The following is a 13,811-nucleotide window of genomic DNA, read 5'->3' as shown; positions in this document are numbered from 1 at the left end:
GGGCCTCAGAGCCCAATAAAGCTGGAGAGTAAGTGGCGTTTGACTTAATGCTCCTCAGTAGTTCAACCACTCAAAGTGGAAAGGAAGTGGGCTTTCAGCCCCTTTCTGGGAAAATAAGGCCTCTGCCATTTCTTTCCTGCTGAAATCTCTCTTCACCTCAGGCTGACATGCGGTTCTCCTGAACCCCAGACTCCTAGAGGAGGCTCAGCTGTTCCAAAGAAGGCCTCCACCAGAAAGCCAAAGACGGACACCAATCTTTGGCCCCACTTAGGTTTGACGAGCCCAAATACAGTCCCCTCACCTTCGCCTGGGCAGAGGGAAGGGGCTTGGCTACTTCTGCTTTCAAGAGTCAGGAGCAGAGGCCTAAAATGGAAATAGCTGAGAAGAAAGGAGCCAAGTCAAAAACAACATCCAGCTGAAAGAGGTCAGGCCCGATAAGCAGGCTGACCACAGGCTTGAAAAAGAGGTCAGGCCCCAGGAGCGGAGCTGGGTCAGTGAGGAGTGTTTCTGCCAAGGGAAGACAATGGCCTGTGAGGTAGGTGGGCTGCGCTCTTCCACCCCGCATTCCGCTTCAGTTAGCGGAGTGAGGCCTTGCTGGCTTCCCTCTCGTTCTCTGCTGACCGCTGAATTTTCTAGGCTTAGTTGAAATGGGGAGAGGAAGGGTATGCCTGAGCAACTAGAGGCAAGGAATCTTTGGGGAAAATGAAACACATCCAATCTCCAGCTCCAGTCTCACCTCCTCCAAGAACCCTTGCCAAGTCACTCCCCATGGGTCTTGGCTCTACCTCTCTACCCCACTCTACTGCACTTCATATTTTGTTTCTGGTGTGTATCTCAAACTATCACATAATAAATTACTTGGTAATGGTAATGCCTGATATTTGTACCGTGTATCTCCGTTTGCAAAGTTTAGTGCTTTGGGGACTATTAACTCAGTTGCTCTCTATAATGACCTTGAGAAATAGCTGAGTGGTTATTGATAGTCTGCTTTATAGAGAGGTAAACTGGTACAAAAAGCATAGACCTTGATTCTGTCAGGTAAGAGTTTAAATATAAGCTTTAATAACTGGCTGACTACGGGAGCTAGGACAGCTTGCCTAACCAGCTCAGGCAGCTGGTGGTGCCACCAAGAGAGATCTGGACCCCCTTATTTGTTACTGGAGTCACTGTGGCTTCCACCAAGAGCTACCTTTTTGGTAAAAGAAAATCCTGCCCTGGCACACACAGAAAAAAAAAAAAAGATTATTTTGGAGGCGTCGTATTTTTTTTACCAACATTGTTTGGAACCCTGAGCAAATGCCATGGTTTTCTAGCATCAAAACAAGTTTATTCCAAAGTTTCTTTTGGAAATTTGAAGGCAGTGAACTCTGCCAGAGTTCACATCATAGCTTTCCTTGGCAGCTGTGCCCTTGGGCTATTACTGCTCCTCTAGGCACATCCCTGCACCCCTGTCCTGCTTTGAGTCCTTTCCCTTTTCCCTTCTGCACACACTACCCCTTCTGACCCTTTGCATTGCAACTTTGAAGCTTGCCTGTCCATGCTAACAAACTCTCTCCTACTGTTAGTCTTTTTATGGGGTTCATTCCTTACCCTCTGTCCTAACTGGAACCTGGTCTCCCCAGGGGGACCACTTACCTGGAAGTTCTCTTATCTGGAATGCCAATACATTTTTCTTAAATCTTACCTGGAAGTAGAGCAATGTGACCTTTCTCTATACTGCATGTTGCTGCTACCAAATCATCCTTCTTCCTCTAGTTCCCTGTTTCTCTTGGGGCGGGGGGTGGGGGGGGAACAACATGGCATTTGGCTATACCATCCAAATCCTCCACACTCTCCACCCCTACTCTCCACCGCCCCACTGCCCTGTCAACCATGGACCTCTTACCCTCTCTTCACATTCATTGATTCATTGAAGACTAAGGCCCAGAACTTGTTCTCCTTCCTTCCCTAAGTCCGGCCATTATTCTGAGTGATCAATATCCAGAGGACTATCCGATTCCTTGTCTTTCAGAAATATAAAATTTCATCCTCTGACCACAAACCTCTCATTGCATCTCTTACCCCTTCATCTGTTCTCTGGTATATTTGAGTTTCCTTGTGTTATCCATGCCTACCTTCCCCCACTAACAATCCTTCTCTGTTTTCCTGTTCTTCTAATCATCCTGTCTGGCCTGGATGGCCATTCTTTTTTTGGTATCCTAAATCCCTTTCCTCAGACATTGCACATGCTGAATCAGCTCCAGTCTCTGTTTCCTCACTTCTGCACTTAGACCACTGGGCCAGCTGAGGGAAATCATGCCACCACATGACTTGATGCCACCCTAAGTTCACGGTTCCAACCTCTGTCTGGCCCTCAGTGACACCTGAATAGTCTTTTATGTATTGAAAGTTTGGTCCTTTTCCTATTTTCACAACAGATATTTAGACTTTTCTGGAAATTCAATTGCTCTTTCCCATGGCTCTGTCACTCTCAGCAAGGTACCATATTTGCTATGTCACAATGATGTTGAGGTTATCAGATGAGAATTATAGCTGGAACCATTCCTTATCTTGGCTACACCTGCTTCTGTGGAATAGGTGTCTCTTCCCCTTTCAGGTCAATTCCCCCCTGAGCTCTGGATCTCATCATATACCTCTTCCTCCTCCAGAACGTTGATCTAGCAGTTCTCTCCTGTTCCTTGTATCTTCAACCTCTTCTTCCCTACTTGCTTTTCCCCTTCAGCATGGAAAACTACCCATTTGTCCTACCTTAGAAACCCACACTTATTAGAAATTACATTCCATTTACAACTCCTATAGTCGACGTTCTCTGCCCCCTACACCTACGGACCATTCAGTATATACTTAGCTATTCCTTACTCTGCTTCTCCAGCACCCACTCTTTCCTCAACCAGCCACAGTCTGGCAGCCGCCTCCACTACTCTGCATATGACCTTAAAGTGGGTAAACCCACAGATCTATTTGAGGCCCCTTTTTCTTGACCTCTCTACAATATTTGATGCTCTGTGTATATCCTGTCTTTTGAAGTTTCTCCTTCCTTAGCCTCAAGGACGGCACTTTCTTCCACTTTTCCTGTTTTACCATTCATTTATTTTCTGTTTCCTTTGCAAGGTAATAATAATAAAAATAGCAAATATTTCTTGAGTATTTACTACTTGCTGTGGTGCATGGTCAGATATTTACGTACATCTTTTTACTTGATTGGTGGGAGCCTAGGAGGTAGGTACTATTATTATTCACCCTTTGCAGATGATGAAGCAGGAATAGAAGTGTCTAACTGACTTGTTCAAATCATGCTACTGCTAATAAGCAACTGAGTTGGGATTTGAACTCAGGCATTCTGGCTCCAGGGCAGGGACATAACCACCATGGACTCTGCTGTCCCTGTTTCCTAAAGACTTTGTTTCTGGGGTTTCAGCTTCAATCTTTCTCTTTTCTCATCCTACATACTCTTTGTAAATGAACTTGTCATCTGCTCCTATGCTCAGTTAACTCCTAATTCTGTAATTCAGGTTAAGAAATAAGAAATTCAGCTGGAGTTATTATTAAAAAAACATTTTCCCTGACCTTTCCTTTATTTACATTCCTTTATCTGTGAAATGGGAATAATAATTGCACCTAGCTGACAGATGTATGTAAAAAGCTGATCTACCTTCATGGCCAGCAGATCACTCTCCTACATCTCGACTTAAATGTCCCACAGGTATCTCACACTCAATAGTTTGATATTGAACTGAATGATGCCCCAAATATTTCAATATTGATGACTCCTCCCCTCTTTTATCTGCCCAATTGTCCTATGGGTAATCTGTTCCTTCTTCTCTTGGTCCTACATATAACCTGTCTCCATGTGGAATCCTATTGATTCTAATCCTTAAATTGACTTCATTGCCTAAATCTAGGCCTTTAAACCACTGTGATTCCAAACAATTGCAGTGTTTTTCTACCTGAAATCCTTGCCCCTACTTCTTGTGGTCCTGAAATAGTATTAAAGAAAAAAAAAAAGAGAGATCAGATGATGTCTATTCTGCTCTGCCTAAAATTCTTCGATGGCTCCCTAATGCCTTGTTTTTGTTTGTTTGTTTAAAATTCTCCTTGCTTTCCTGCTTTGTCTTATTTTTGATACTCTCCTAAATTTTTTACTTCTTGCCCCAGTAATGGGAACTATTGGCAATCCTTCAAATGCCAGGGTCTCTTACAGCTCATCGTATTTATAAATGCAGCTTTCCCTACCCATCTCCTCTTTCTCTAACATTCCTTTGTTTTCAAAGACTCCATTGCAGGTATCATCTCTTGCATAAATGTTTTATCCTCATGCCCCTGGAGTACTTTGGTGCTTTCTCTGAGTTTCTACAGCACCTGATGCACACTTCTGTCAATCAGTTAATATTCCACATCATGTTTCTTAACTTCACTTTGCCCCCAGATACCCCAGAGCTAGGGTTGGCAAACTATGACCTGTGGATGAAATTTGGCCTCTTAACCTGATTTCGTAAATAAATTTTTCTTGGAACACAAGCATGATCATTCATGTAAGTGTTCTCTGTGGCTGCTTTTGTGATATAAGAGCAGATTGAATAGTTGTGACAGAGTCTATATGATCCACGAGGCCAAAGTATTTACTGTATGGCCCCTTGCAGAAAATGTTTGCAGACCTCTGATCTTACATCAATTACTGTGCATCACCACAGCCAGATTCTTAGAGATGCCAATGCCTGGAGGGAGAAAGTAGATCAAGATCCTGCAGAGGATGAATGGCAAAGGAAGGGATATTTGGATGAGTCAGATACACACTGTAAGGGCTCATGGTCCACTCAACCCTGCTGAAAATGTTGTAATCATCTATGTCCACACACATGACCCTATGAAACACTTCTTAAGAGTGTTGTAAGTCAGGGACTGTATTTTTTTCATCTTTGTGTCTTCCATGTGTAGCATGATAATAAGCTATTAGAAGTTTAAAAAAGAAGGCAAGCTTAAGCAGAAAGAATTTTTGCAGGACCCTGGGATATATTCATGGAATCCAAGGAAGAGGTGAACGCCCAGTCCTTGAGAAAGGCAAAGCAATGGAGCAGATATATGACTGCCATCAGCATCCAGTCTGTCTCATGTCTCTGCTATTTTTCACTGTGCCAGCTTAGTTTTTCCCTTTTACTGTGGACTTCTCCAGCTGACAATAAGCATGGTCCTTCACAGCTTCTGAATACTTCACCGTATAGTTTTCGGCCATTGACCATACTTCATCCTGATTTTCTTTTAGTCCCAAATCCCAAAATACTAAGTCAATTGATTATCACTTATGGTCAGGAAGTAGGGATTAGTTGAGAAAATGAAAGTTTTTGTGATACATATTGATAGACTAGAGAAACAGGAAGGCCCCCCAAAAAAGTGGTACTGTTCTTTTTTTCAAGATTTATTTTTATTTGAGAGAGTGTGTGTGAGAGAGAGAAAGAGAAGGAGAGAAAGAGTGAGTGGGAGAGGGTCAGAGAGAGAGGGAGAGGGAGAGGAAGAGAGAATCCTCAAGCAGACTCCCCGCTGAGCACAGAGTCTGATGCAGGGCTAGATCCCAGGACACTGAAATCATGACCTCAGCTGCAATCAAGAGTTGGCCACTTAACCAACTGAGGCACCCAGGCACCCCAAAGTGGTACTGTTCTAAGAAGAAAGGGTGCTGGACACGTAAAGCAATGGGTGCATCCTATAGTAACTCTTGGTAGGCTCCCCTATAGTAGCACTTGGTAGATGCTTCCCACAGCAGCAAGTAAGAGGCACTTAACCAAATATATTGGCTCAGTAAATGAATGGCTGAATGAAATGAACAAAGGATTTAACCTCTTTGAGTCTCTTTTCCTCCTGTGAGATGAGAATACCATTTATTTTATAGACCTGTGTTGAGAATAAAGTACTTGCGCACTGGCAGATAATAGACACTCAGTAAACGCTATCTAAATGTCTAATCCCTCATCTGGGTTGGGATTGGGAGGAGGACTTAGGAAGAATGTAACGTAGCCAGTCACTTTTTAAAGTTTCATCAACATGATGGTCTGATAAAATCTCTCTCAGTCTCTATGTCCCATCTTGTCTCCTAATCATTCTTAAATCAACATAAAGCCCAGGACTCTCCCTTGGCTCAGGCTGAGTTGCCACATTGCTTAAGGGAAACTCTAGGGCATCACAGAACAAGCTCTCATTTGCATCTATAAGAGACTATATTCATATGTTCAGAAGACTAACAGAAACTCAAGGTTAAGAACCTCTGACCTCCCTGATCAATATTTATTCTTTGACAAGCAAAGTTTCAGCTTACCTGTTCACCAAACTAGCTCACACAGCCCACACTCAAACTATTGATTCTCTCACTTTCTTGAATGTTCTTGGGTTGCTCTTTCTCTTTATCTCCTATTAAAATGATTATTCCTGCCTTCACTTGCATAGCTCTTCATCCTTCTGTGTCTGCTCTGGCTCTATAACTTGCCTGGCCCATGCCCATCCACCTCCAGAAGTCCTTTAACAACTTTCCCCCAGGTCTGGTACAGAACATTTATGCTCAAGCCAGGTATCCTGAGGCTCTCACCTCCCACCCCAATTTCCCTTACCAAACTGTACCAAAATTCTAAACCCATAATGGGCAATACTAATAAAGATTTCTGATAAATGAACATTTCCATCCACTGATGAAATGCTTTATGGTAACCATAGATAGCTACAAAGCTTCCTAACAGCTCTCCCATGGTGGTGTTATTAAAGCCATCCCACTCATTATAGCTCCTGTCTCTTAGATGATTAACAGTTTTGGGAGATGAAACTTCTCTTTTACCGAGAAGAGTTTCTTAAATCTTTCTGTTAAGAGGCACTTTCCAATGGTATCTCCTGCTGCTGGAATACACTTTACAGGTTGTCTATGACATTGGTCCTTAAGGTTTTGTCTGAATTTTCTCTAGGTGTCCCCAAGGGGTGATTGAATCTGTACATACATTTATGATTTATTTGTGACTTCTAAAGGAACACCTATTTCCTCCATCTGCCAAATTAGACCTCTCCCACTCTTATCTGATTCTTTCTTACATACTGAGGAACGTTTTGCCCTCCTGTGAACTTCGATCATGAAATCCTCTGGCATCCATTAGAGACCTTTGATGTCCCCTCTTGTCCATGAGACAACTTCGTGAAAGTATGTGGGATCCAGATTGTGTCTCCTTTGTTTTCTCTTTCCCAGCACCATCAGCCTTAAAAGCATTAACTGTTGCTCATATGTTAAGGTTTGAGTCCACTAACTTTTTCTCAGGATACATTCTAATCTATTAATTTTCTTATTAAAATTCTTAATTTGGGGGTACCTGGGGGGTACAGTCGGTTAAGCATCTGACTCTTGGTTTTGGCAGGTCGGGATCTCGTGTTCATGAGATCAAGCCCCATGTCAGGCTCCATGCTCAGTGTGGAGGCTGCTTGAGATTTTCTCCCTTTCCCTCTGCCCCTCCAGCTCATTCTCTCTCTCTCTCTCTCAAATAAATAAATAAATCTTTAAAAAAATTATTAGTTTTAACCAGCTGACTCTTTTTGAAGCCTATAGAATAGAGGATGTCTGAAATGTCCTTCAGGCATAATAAATACTAAATATATAGGGATTAGGAACTTTCTTTGGATATAGAGACATTCTAAGTTGGAAACATTTGTTGAGGATAAAAGTTTAGCCTGAGTAAAAATTAGGATGTCCATTTTCATAATTTTTCTAGTCTTGTCTCAAAAGCAGTAGGAGATTAGCATCATGGTAGCATGAATAAAAACCATCAATGGTTACCCTGGCCTTCTGCTAATGCTTTGGGTATGTCAAGCTTTTTTCACCTCAAAACCTTTGCAAGTGTTCTTTCCTTTACCGGGAATACTCTCTGCAACCTCTTTCCCTCAAATTTTTACCTGCCAGTTTCTTATGCCTCAAGTCTCTGAGAAACTTTCCCTTGATGCCTTGACCCTCCACCCTAATCCCCCACCTAATTCAGGTCATCCATCATTATTTCCCAACCTGCCTTTAACTTTTCCTTATGGCAAACATCACAATTTCAAATATATTTATTTGTATTATTATTTAACACCTGTCTTCTCCACTAGACTGTAACTTCCAGAAGGGTTCCAATCTTATCTGCTTTTGTTTACTGTGAAATTTTTAGTGCCTGGCAGAGAGCCTGGTTTATGTTGGGAATTCACATAGTATTTGCTGGAGGAAGGAAGGAAGGAAGGAAGGAAGGGAGGAAGGAAGCAAGGAAGGATTCCTACAGCATACTGTTTTCTTTCTTCCTTGCTTACATTTGTATATGACCTTATTCTTTTCAAAAGGTTTTCATGTTCCTCTCATTTTAGGTAGGGAAGGGTGATACTCTCCCAATTTCCATCTGATGACACTGAGGTCCAGAAAGAGGAACTAACACAAACTCACTTAGCTGGTGGCATGTGGGGCTGTGATCAGAGCTGGGACTACATGTTGACTCTTAGTCCAGAACTCTTTCCAGTAATAATTTTTAAGAATAAAGTTAAAGAATTTCTTTTAGAAATAATTTAAATGCACATAATGTGATTTTTAAAAAGATTTATTTATTTATTTGAGAGAGAGAGAGAGAGAGAAAGAGAGATACACAGAGTACTTGAGTGGGGGGAGAGGCAGACAAAAAGGGAGAGGGGAAGCAGGGAGCCTGATGCTGGGCTCTTTCCTGGGACCCTGAGATCATGACCTGAGTAGGAATCAAGAAATCAAGAGTCAGATGTTCAACGAGTGAGCCACCCAGGTACCCCGATTTTTTTTTTTAATCTTGGAAAAAAAATACTATCTAATTCTTGGAAACATCTAGGTAAAATGAAATCCTCTGACTTTTTTTTTTTTTTAGGAGATTTAATTTTTTCAGAGCAGTCTTAGGTTTATAGCGAAATTGAGCAAAAGGTACAAAGATTTTTCCCTATGTCCCCTGCAATCGCATGACTTTGATGACTTGATTTCTTCATGTGACCTACTGTGGAGAAGAATGTAAAGGAAAGAGCTCACGGACTTGGTCCCATTTCTTTGGGGTTCATAGAACTTCAGACAGACAGTATGGAATACATATTGATTAAAAGCAGGAAACAATTTCTTCATCTGAACACATTTATTTTCTTATGAGAGCATTTGGTCAAAATGAAATTTTAGTTTTTGTCAAACCAGTGGCTTAAAAAATTAAAAATTCTCTTAAACATGCCTTTTGCTTCATAGTATGTCTATCACAAATTCCCCCCTTTTTTTCCTATGGATTTGCTTCAGTCTATTAGTCATTACCTTGCAATAACAAGTAGACTTGAAAGCATTGCAACATCATTCCTTTATAGAAATTCCCATATGTGGGCCCATTTTTCCCACTGAATCATGCTACTCTTCTTTCCTTATTTCAAATGAGGAAAGTCTGTTCTTCTGCATTCAACAAATCCTACAACCCCAGGGCAGTCCTATAGCACAAACTTATCTTAAGGGAAAAATTACATAAACCACTACAAGTATTACACTCAATTAATACATAATTTTTAAAATATCCCTGATTTGTAGACTATCTCTGATTTATATCTCAGGATCTACAATTCCTGCATGTGGTATCATTTGCTTTTATTTCTCTATGGAATCAGCTAGGCTTTGATTCATTAGGGAAGAGAAGTTTCTTAGAATGTAGTATCCTTTTCTCACTTCTTTGGAAAAAATAGCATTTCATAGAATCCTAAGGTTTCATGGTGGTGGGATATTTTTTAAAGCTATTTAGACCCCCTGCCTTTGAATTCTCTCTGCAATAAGCCCTCCAAACCCATGTATTCCCTCCTTGAATACTTTGTGTGACGGGCAACTTACCACCTCGCTTCTATACACACCCAGGGAAAAACCAGGTTGATTGCTTGCCCAACTGAAAGTGATCCCTCTAGCCCCCAGCAGGTTGCTGGCTTGTGAAACACAGGGCTTCATTTATGTCTGAACAGCCTGAAATTCTGGGCATCTGGAAAGTGTGCTCTGCAGTTGGGTCCAACATGTGATTGTGTAGACTGGTAGCAAGGCAGGTTGACTTCGTTTGGGGCTGGAGGCAGGGGCGTGTTGACAATAGCTCTCAGAACAAGTAGGTCCCTGACTGGCTGCTTGTGAGAAAGAGAATGTTTTAAGTGAGCTTAGGTTTCTAAACGTCTCCTTCAAAAGTACCTGATTGACACTGGGAGGTTTAAAACAGGAGAATATGCAATATGTGAATTAATTACTCTTTTTCACTGATTATTATTTTTTTTTACTTAACGTTTGACAGCACACTTTTCAAAAATCTTATTTTTTTAGAATCTGTTTTTCTTTTTTCTTTCTTTCTTTCTTTCTTTTCTTTCTTTCTTTTTTTTTTTTTTTTTTGTGCTGCAGAACTGCTGTCCGGAATGCTGATAGACCAGCAACTTTTCTTAGTATGATTTTATGCACGTTCTTTTACACTTGTTGGCTCACACATTATTCTTTGCATTCAAATATCTTAGTTCCTACCTTCTGTAGAAACCATAATCTCATAACACAATAACATGATTTTGATAATGTCAAATCAGGTATTTCCATCTTCCTGTAAAGGAAACTGCAATTAAAGTAGCACCTTTAAAATTTCTTATCCAAGAGAGGTGGAGCAATATTTTAAGATATCAATCTGTTTTGTTCTAGCAGTGTTTCCATCTCCCCTCCATCTCTCTTCACCCCTGGACTTTACTTGATTGCCTCAGGGGAGGCAGTGAAAGGGCTGACCTCAGAAATAGCCCGCTTGTCTTTCTGACATTTGTCATGGAAAAGCCTAAGCCCTCAGGGGAACTTTGAGAGTTTTTGTGGAGAAGGTAAAAGGTTGGTATTTCAGGGTATAGACAAAGTATTTTGGCCAGAAGCAAGCAGAGGAGAGAGCAGAGTATTCCTCTGGGCACTGTGTACAGAAGTGAGGGCATGGGGGTGGGGAGAGAGAGGGAGAGGGAGGGAGAAAGGCAGAAAGAAGTGATGATTCAGAGAGCTCTGTGGTCCGGAGAAGAGGGCTCTTACACCCTACTTCCCACTGGCACTGATGGAACGGTAACTAGACCCTAAAGAGGAAATGGCTGCCTCATGCGTGGAAAACAATGTAAAAATTGATACACAGCAGCCTTGTAAGAAAAATTCTCTTTTTCCAAGAGTGACAGGGAAACATTGGGGAGTTACCAGATATAATGGGCTATGCAGCAAGGGACAATGGATGCAGCCACCATGTGGACCTAGGACTATGTATGAATCCATTGCCACGGCCCTCCCACCTTGCTACTGCCTGTGGAATATTAAGTATGGCATAAGCTTGGGAGAAACCGGGATGGGGGATAAGTCTCAGGAAGAATTGATGATAAGTTTGTCTACCAACCCAGCAGAGTAGAAACTCAGGATAGAAATACTACATTGAATTATGGGTTTATAGTATACCTTAGTGTGTGAAATGAGAGGAAAACTTGCTATAAAATCAAGCATTAATTTTCTCACTTAAAAAATATTTAAGGTAAATTAACCTACAGTAAAGCTCATCCTTTTAGTACACAGTTCTGTGAATTTTGGCAAACATTCCATCTTGTAACCACCACCGCCATCACAACAGAGAACAGTTCTCTCACTCCCCTAGACTCTCTAGGATTCCTTTGTCCCTCTCCCCTGGCAACCACTGATCTGTTCTTCACCCTATAGTTTTGGCTTTGCAGGATTGTCCTAGAAGTGAAGTCATGCACTATTGAATTAATTACTCTTTTTCTCTGATTTCACTAGAGTTTTGAGAGTAGCTTCTTAAACTTAGAATAATGCATTTGAGATTCATCCATGCTGTTGCATGTATTGGTTTAGTTCCTTCTTATGACTGAATAGTATTAGATATATGTATGTACCATAGTTGTTTCCAGATTTGGGTGATTGTAAATAAAGTCGCTATGAACATTTACATGGTTTTGTGTGAACATAGGTTTTCATTTTACTTGGGTAAATACCTAGGAGTAGGATTGCTTCATTGTGTGGTTTATGTTTAACTTTATAAGATACTTCCAAATTGATTTCCAAAGGGGCTGTAACACTTCTCATTCTCATCAGCAATGTAGGAGGAATTTTACTTTGCTCCACTTTGTATTGTCAGTTTTTTCTTAAATGTTTTATTCTAATAAGCATGTAATTGTATTACATTGTGGTTTTAATTTGCATGGTTTGCTTGCCATTTTTATATTTTTTGGTAAATTATCCATTCAAATGTTTTGACCACGTAAAAAAGTTTTTTATTTAATTGTTGAATTTTGAGAGTTCTTTATATATTCTGGCTACCAGCCAGATATGTCATTTGGAAATACTTTCTCCCAGTCTGTGATTACTATCCTTTTATCAGGAGTTTCAAAGTATAAAAGTGCTTATATTTGATAAAATTCAATATATCAAATTGTCTTTTATGGCTTATGCTTTAAGAACTCTTTGTGTATTTTGAAGGTCACAAAGTACCCCCCCCCCTTTTTTCTTCTAGAAGTTTTATGGTTTTTTACATTTAGGTCTATGATTCATTTTTGAGTTAAGTTTTGCCTAAGGGGCAAGGTGTGGATCTAGGTTCTTTTTTTGATTTTTGTTCCTTTGGGTTTTTTGCAGATGGACACAGAATTGTTCCAGCAATTTGTTGAAAAGATTACCCTTTGTTGAATTACCTTTGCACATTTATTGAACTCCATTGACCACATGTGAGTCTGTTCTTGACTCTATTTTGGTGCACTGATCTATACCTTTAACAAACTTTCTCTAACACCAAACTGTTTTGACTATTACATCTTTATAGTAAGTCTGGAAATTATGTAGTATAACCCCTCCAACTTTGCTTTTCCTTTCAAAATTGTTTCATCTTTTCTTGTTTCATCACCTTTCTTTGTAAATTTTAGAATCAGCTTGTCAATTCCTAAAAGAAAAATTCTTACTGGGATTTCAACTGGAATTGTATTGAATCTGTAAATAGGTTTAGAAAAAAATTAACATTTTAACTTGCTGATAATTTGAAAGATTTACGCATAAGTATTTCATGCTTTTTGCTGCTATTGTAAATACTTTTTACATTTCAATTTTTAATTATTCATTATTGGTATAGAAAAATATGATTGACCATATATATCCTACACTCTTGTTAAACTCACGTATGAATTCTAACAGCTTTTTTGAGTATTTTTTGAGATTCTTTCTTTAGGCAATCATATTACCTATGACTAGAGACTCATTTCTTCCTTTCCATTCAGTATGTCTTTTTTTTTCCCTTTGACTTGTTGCATCAGATTGTACTTTTGGTACAATACCGAGTAGAAGTGGTGAGAACAGAGATTCTGGTCTTGATCCTGGTCTTAGGGGGAAAACATTTAATCTCTTACCATTAAGTATGATGTTAGCTTAATTCTTTTGTGGGTTTACCTTTTATCAGGTTGTGGAAGTTCCTTTTTAGTCCTAGTTTACTCAGAGGTCTGTTTGATTTTTTTTTTTTTTAAAATCAGGAATGAATGTCAAATTTTGACAAAAAAATTCCTCTGTAGCCCGTGAGATACTCTATTATTCCTTTTTATTCTGTTGATATGATATGAATTACATTGACCGATATTTGAATGTTAAACCAGCCTTGCATTCTTGTGATTAACTCTGCTTAGTCATGATATATCATCCTTTTCATATGCAATTAGATTCCATTTTCAAATTTTTACATCTATGTTCATAAGAGATATTGGTGTATAATTTTATTCTTTCTTTCTTTCTTTCTTTCTTTCTTTCTTTCTTTCTTTCTTTCTTT

The 13,811-nt window shown here is 39.9% G+C and overlaps 1 protein-coding gene across 2 annotated transcripts in view; it reads left to right on the top strand.

Annotated features, from left to right (window-relative positions):
- The first annotated feature begins 364 nt into the window (after window positions 1-364).
- The window catches only part of TPRG1 (tumor protein p63 regulated 1), a 211,241-nt gene continuing 197,794 nt past the window's right edge, over window positions 365-13,811 (top strand). The window contains exon 1 of one of the 2 annotated variants that reach the window (XM_021692712.1): window positions 365-535. In XM_021692712.1, coding sequence (XP_021548387.1) covers window positions 524-535 — 12 coding nt within the window. In that variant the 5' untranslated portion in view covers window positions 365-523. Of the gene's footprint in view, window positions 536-12,690; window positions 12,730-13,811 lie in introns of those variants that run through there. The other variant, XM_021692715.1, reaches the window with a different exon arrangement.

This window comes from Neomonachus schauinslandi, chromosome 1, assembly GCF_002201575.2.
Source record: "Neomonachus schauinslandi chromosome 1, ASM220157v2, whole genome shotgun sequence".
NCBI lineage: Eukaryota > Metazoa > Chordata > Mammalia > Carnivora > Phocidae > Neomonachus > Neomonachus schauinslandi.
This window is presented reverse-complemented; position numbering and strand designations above follow the sequence as displayed.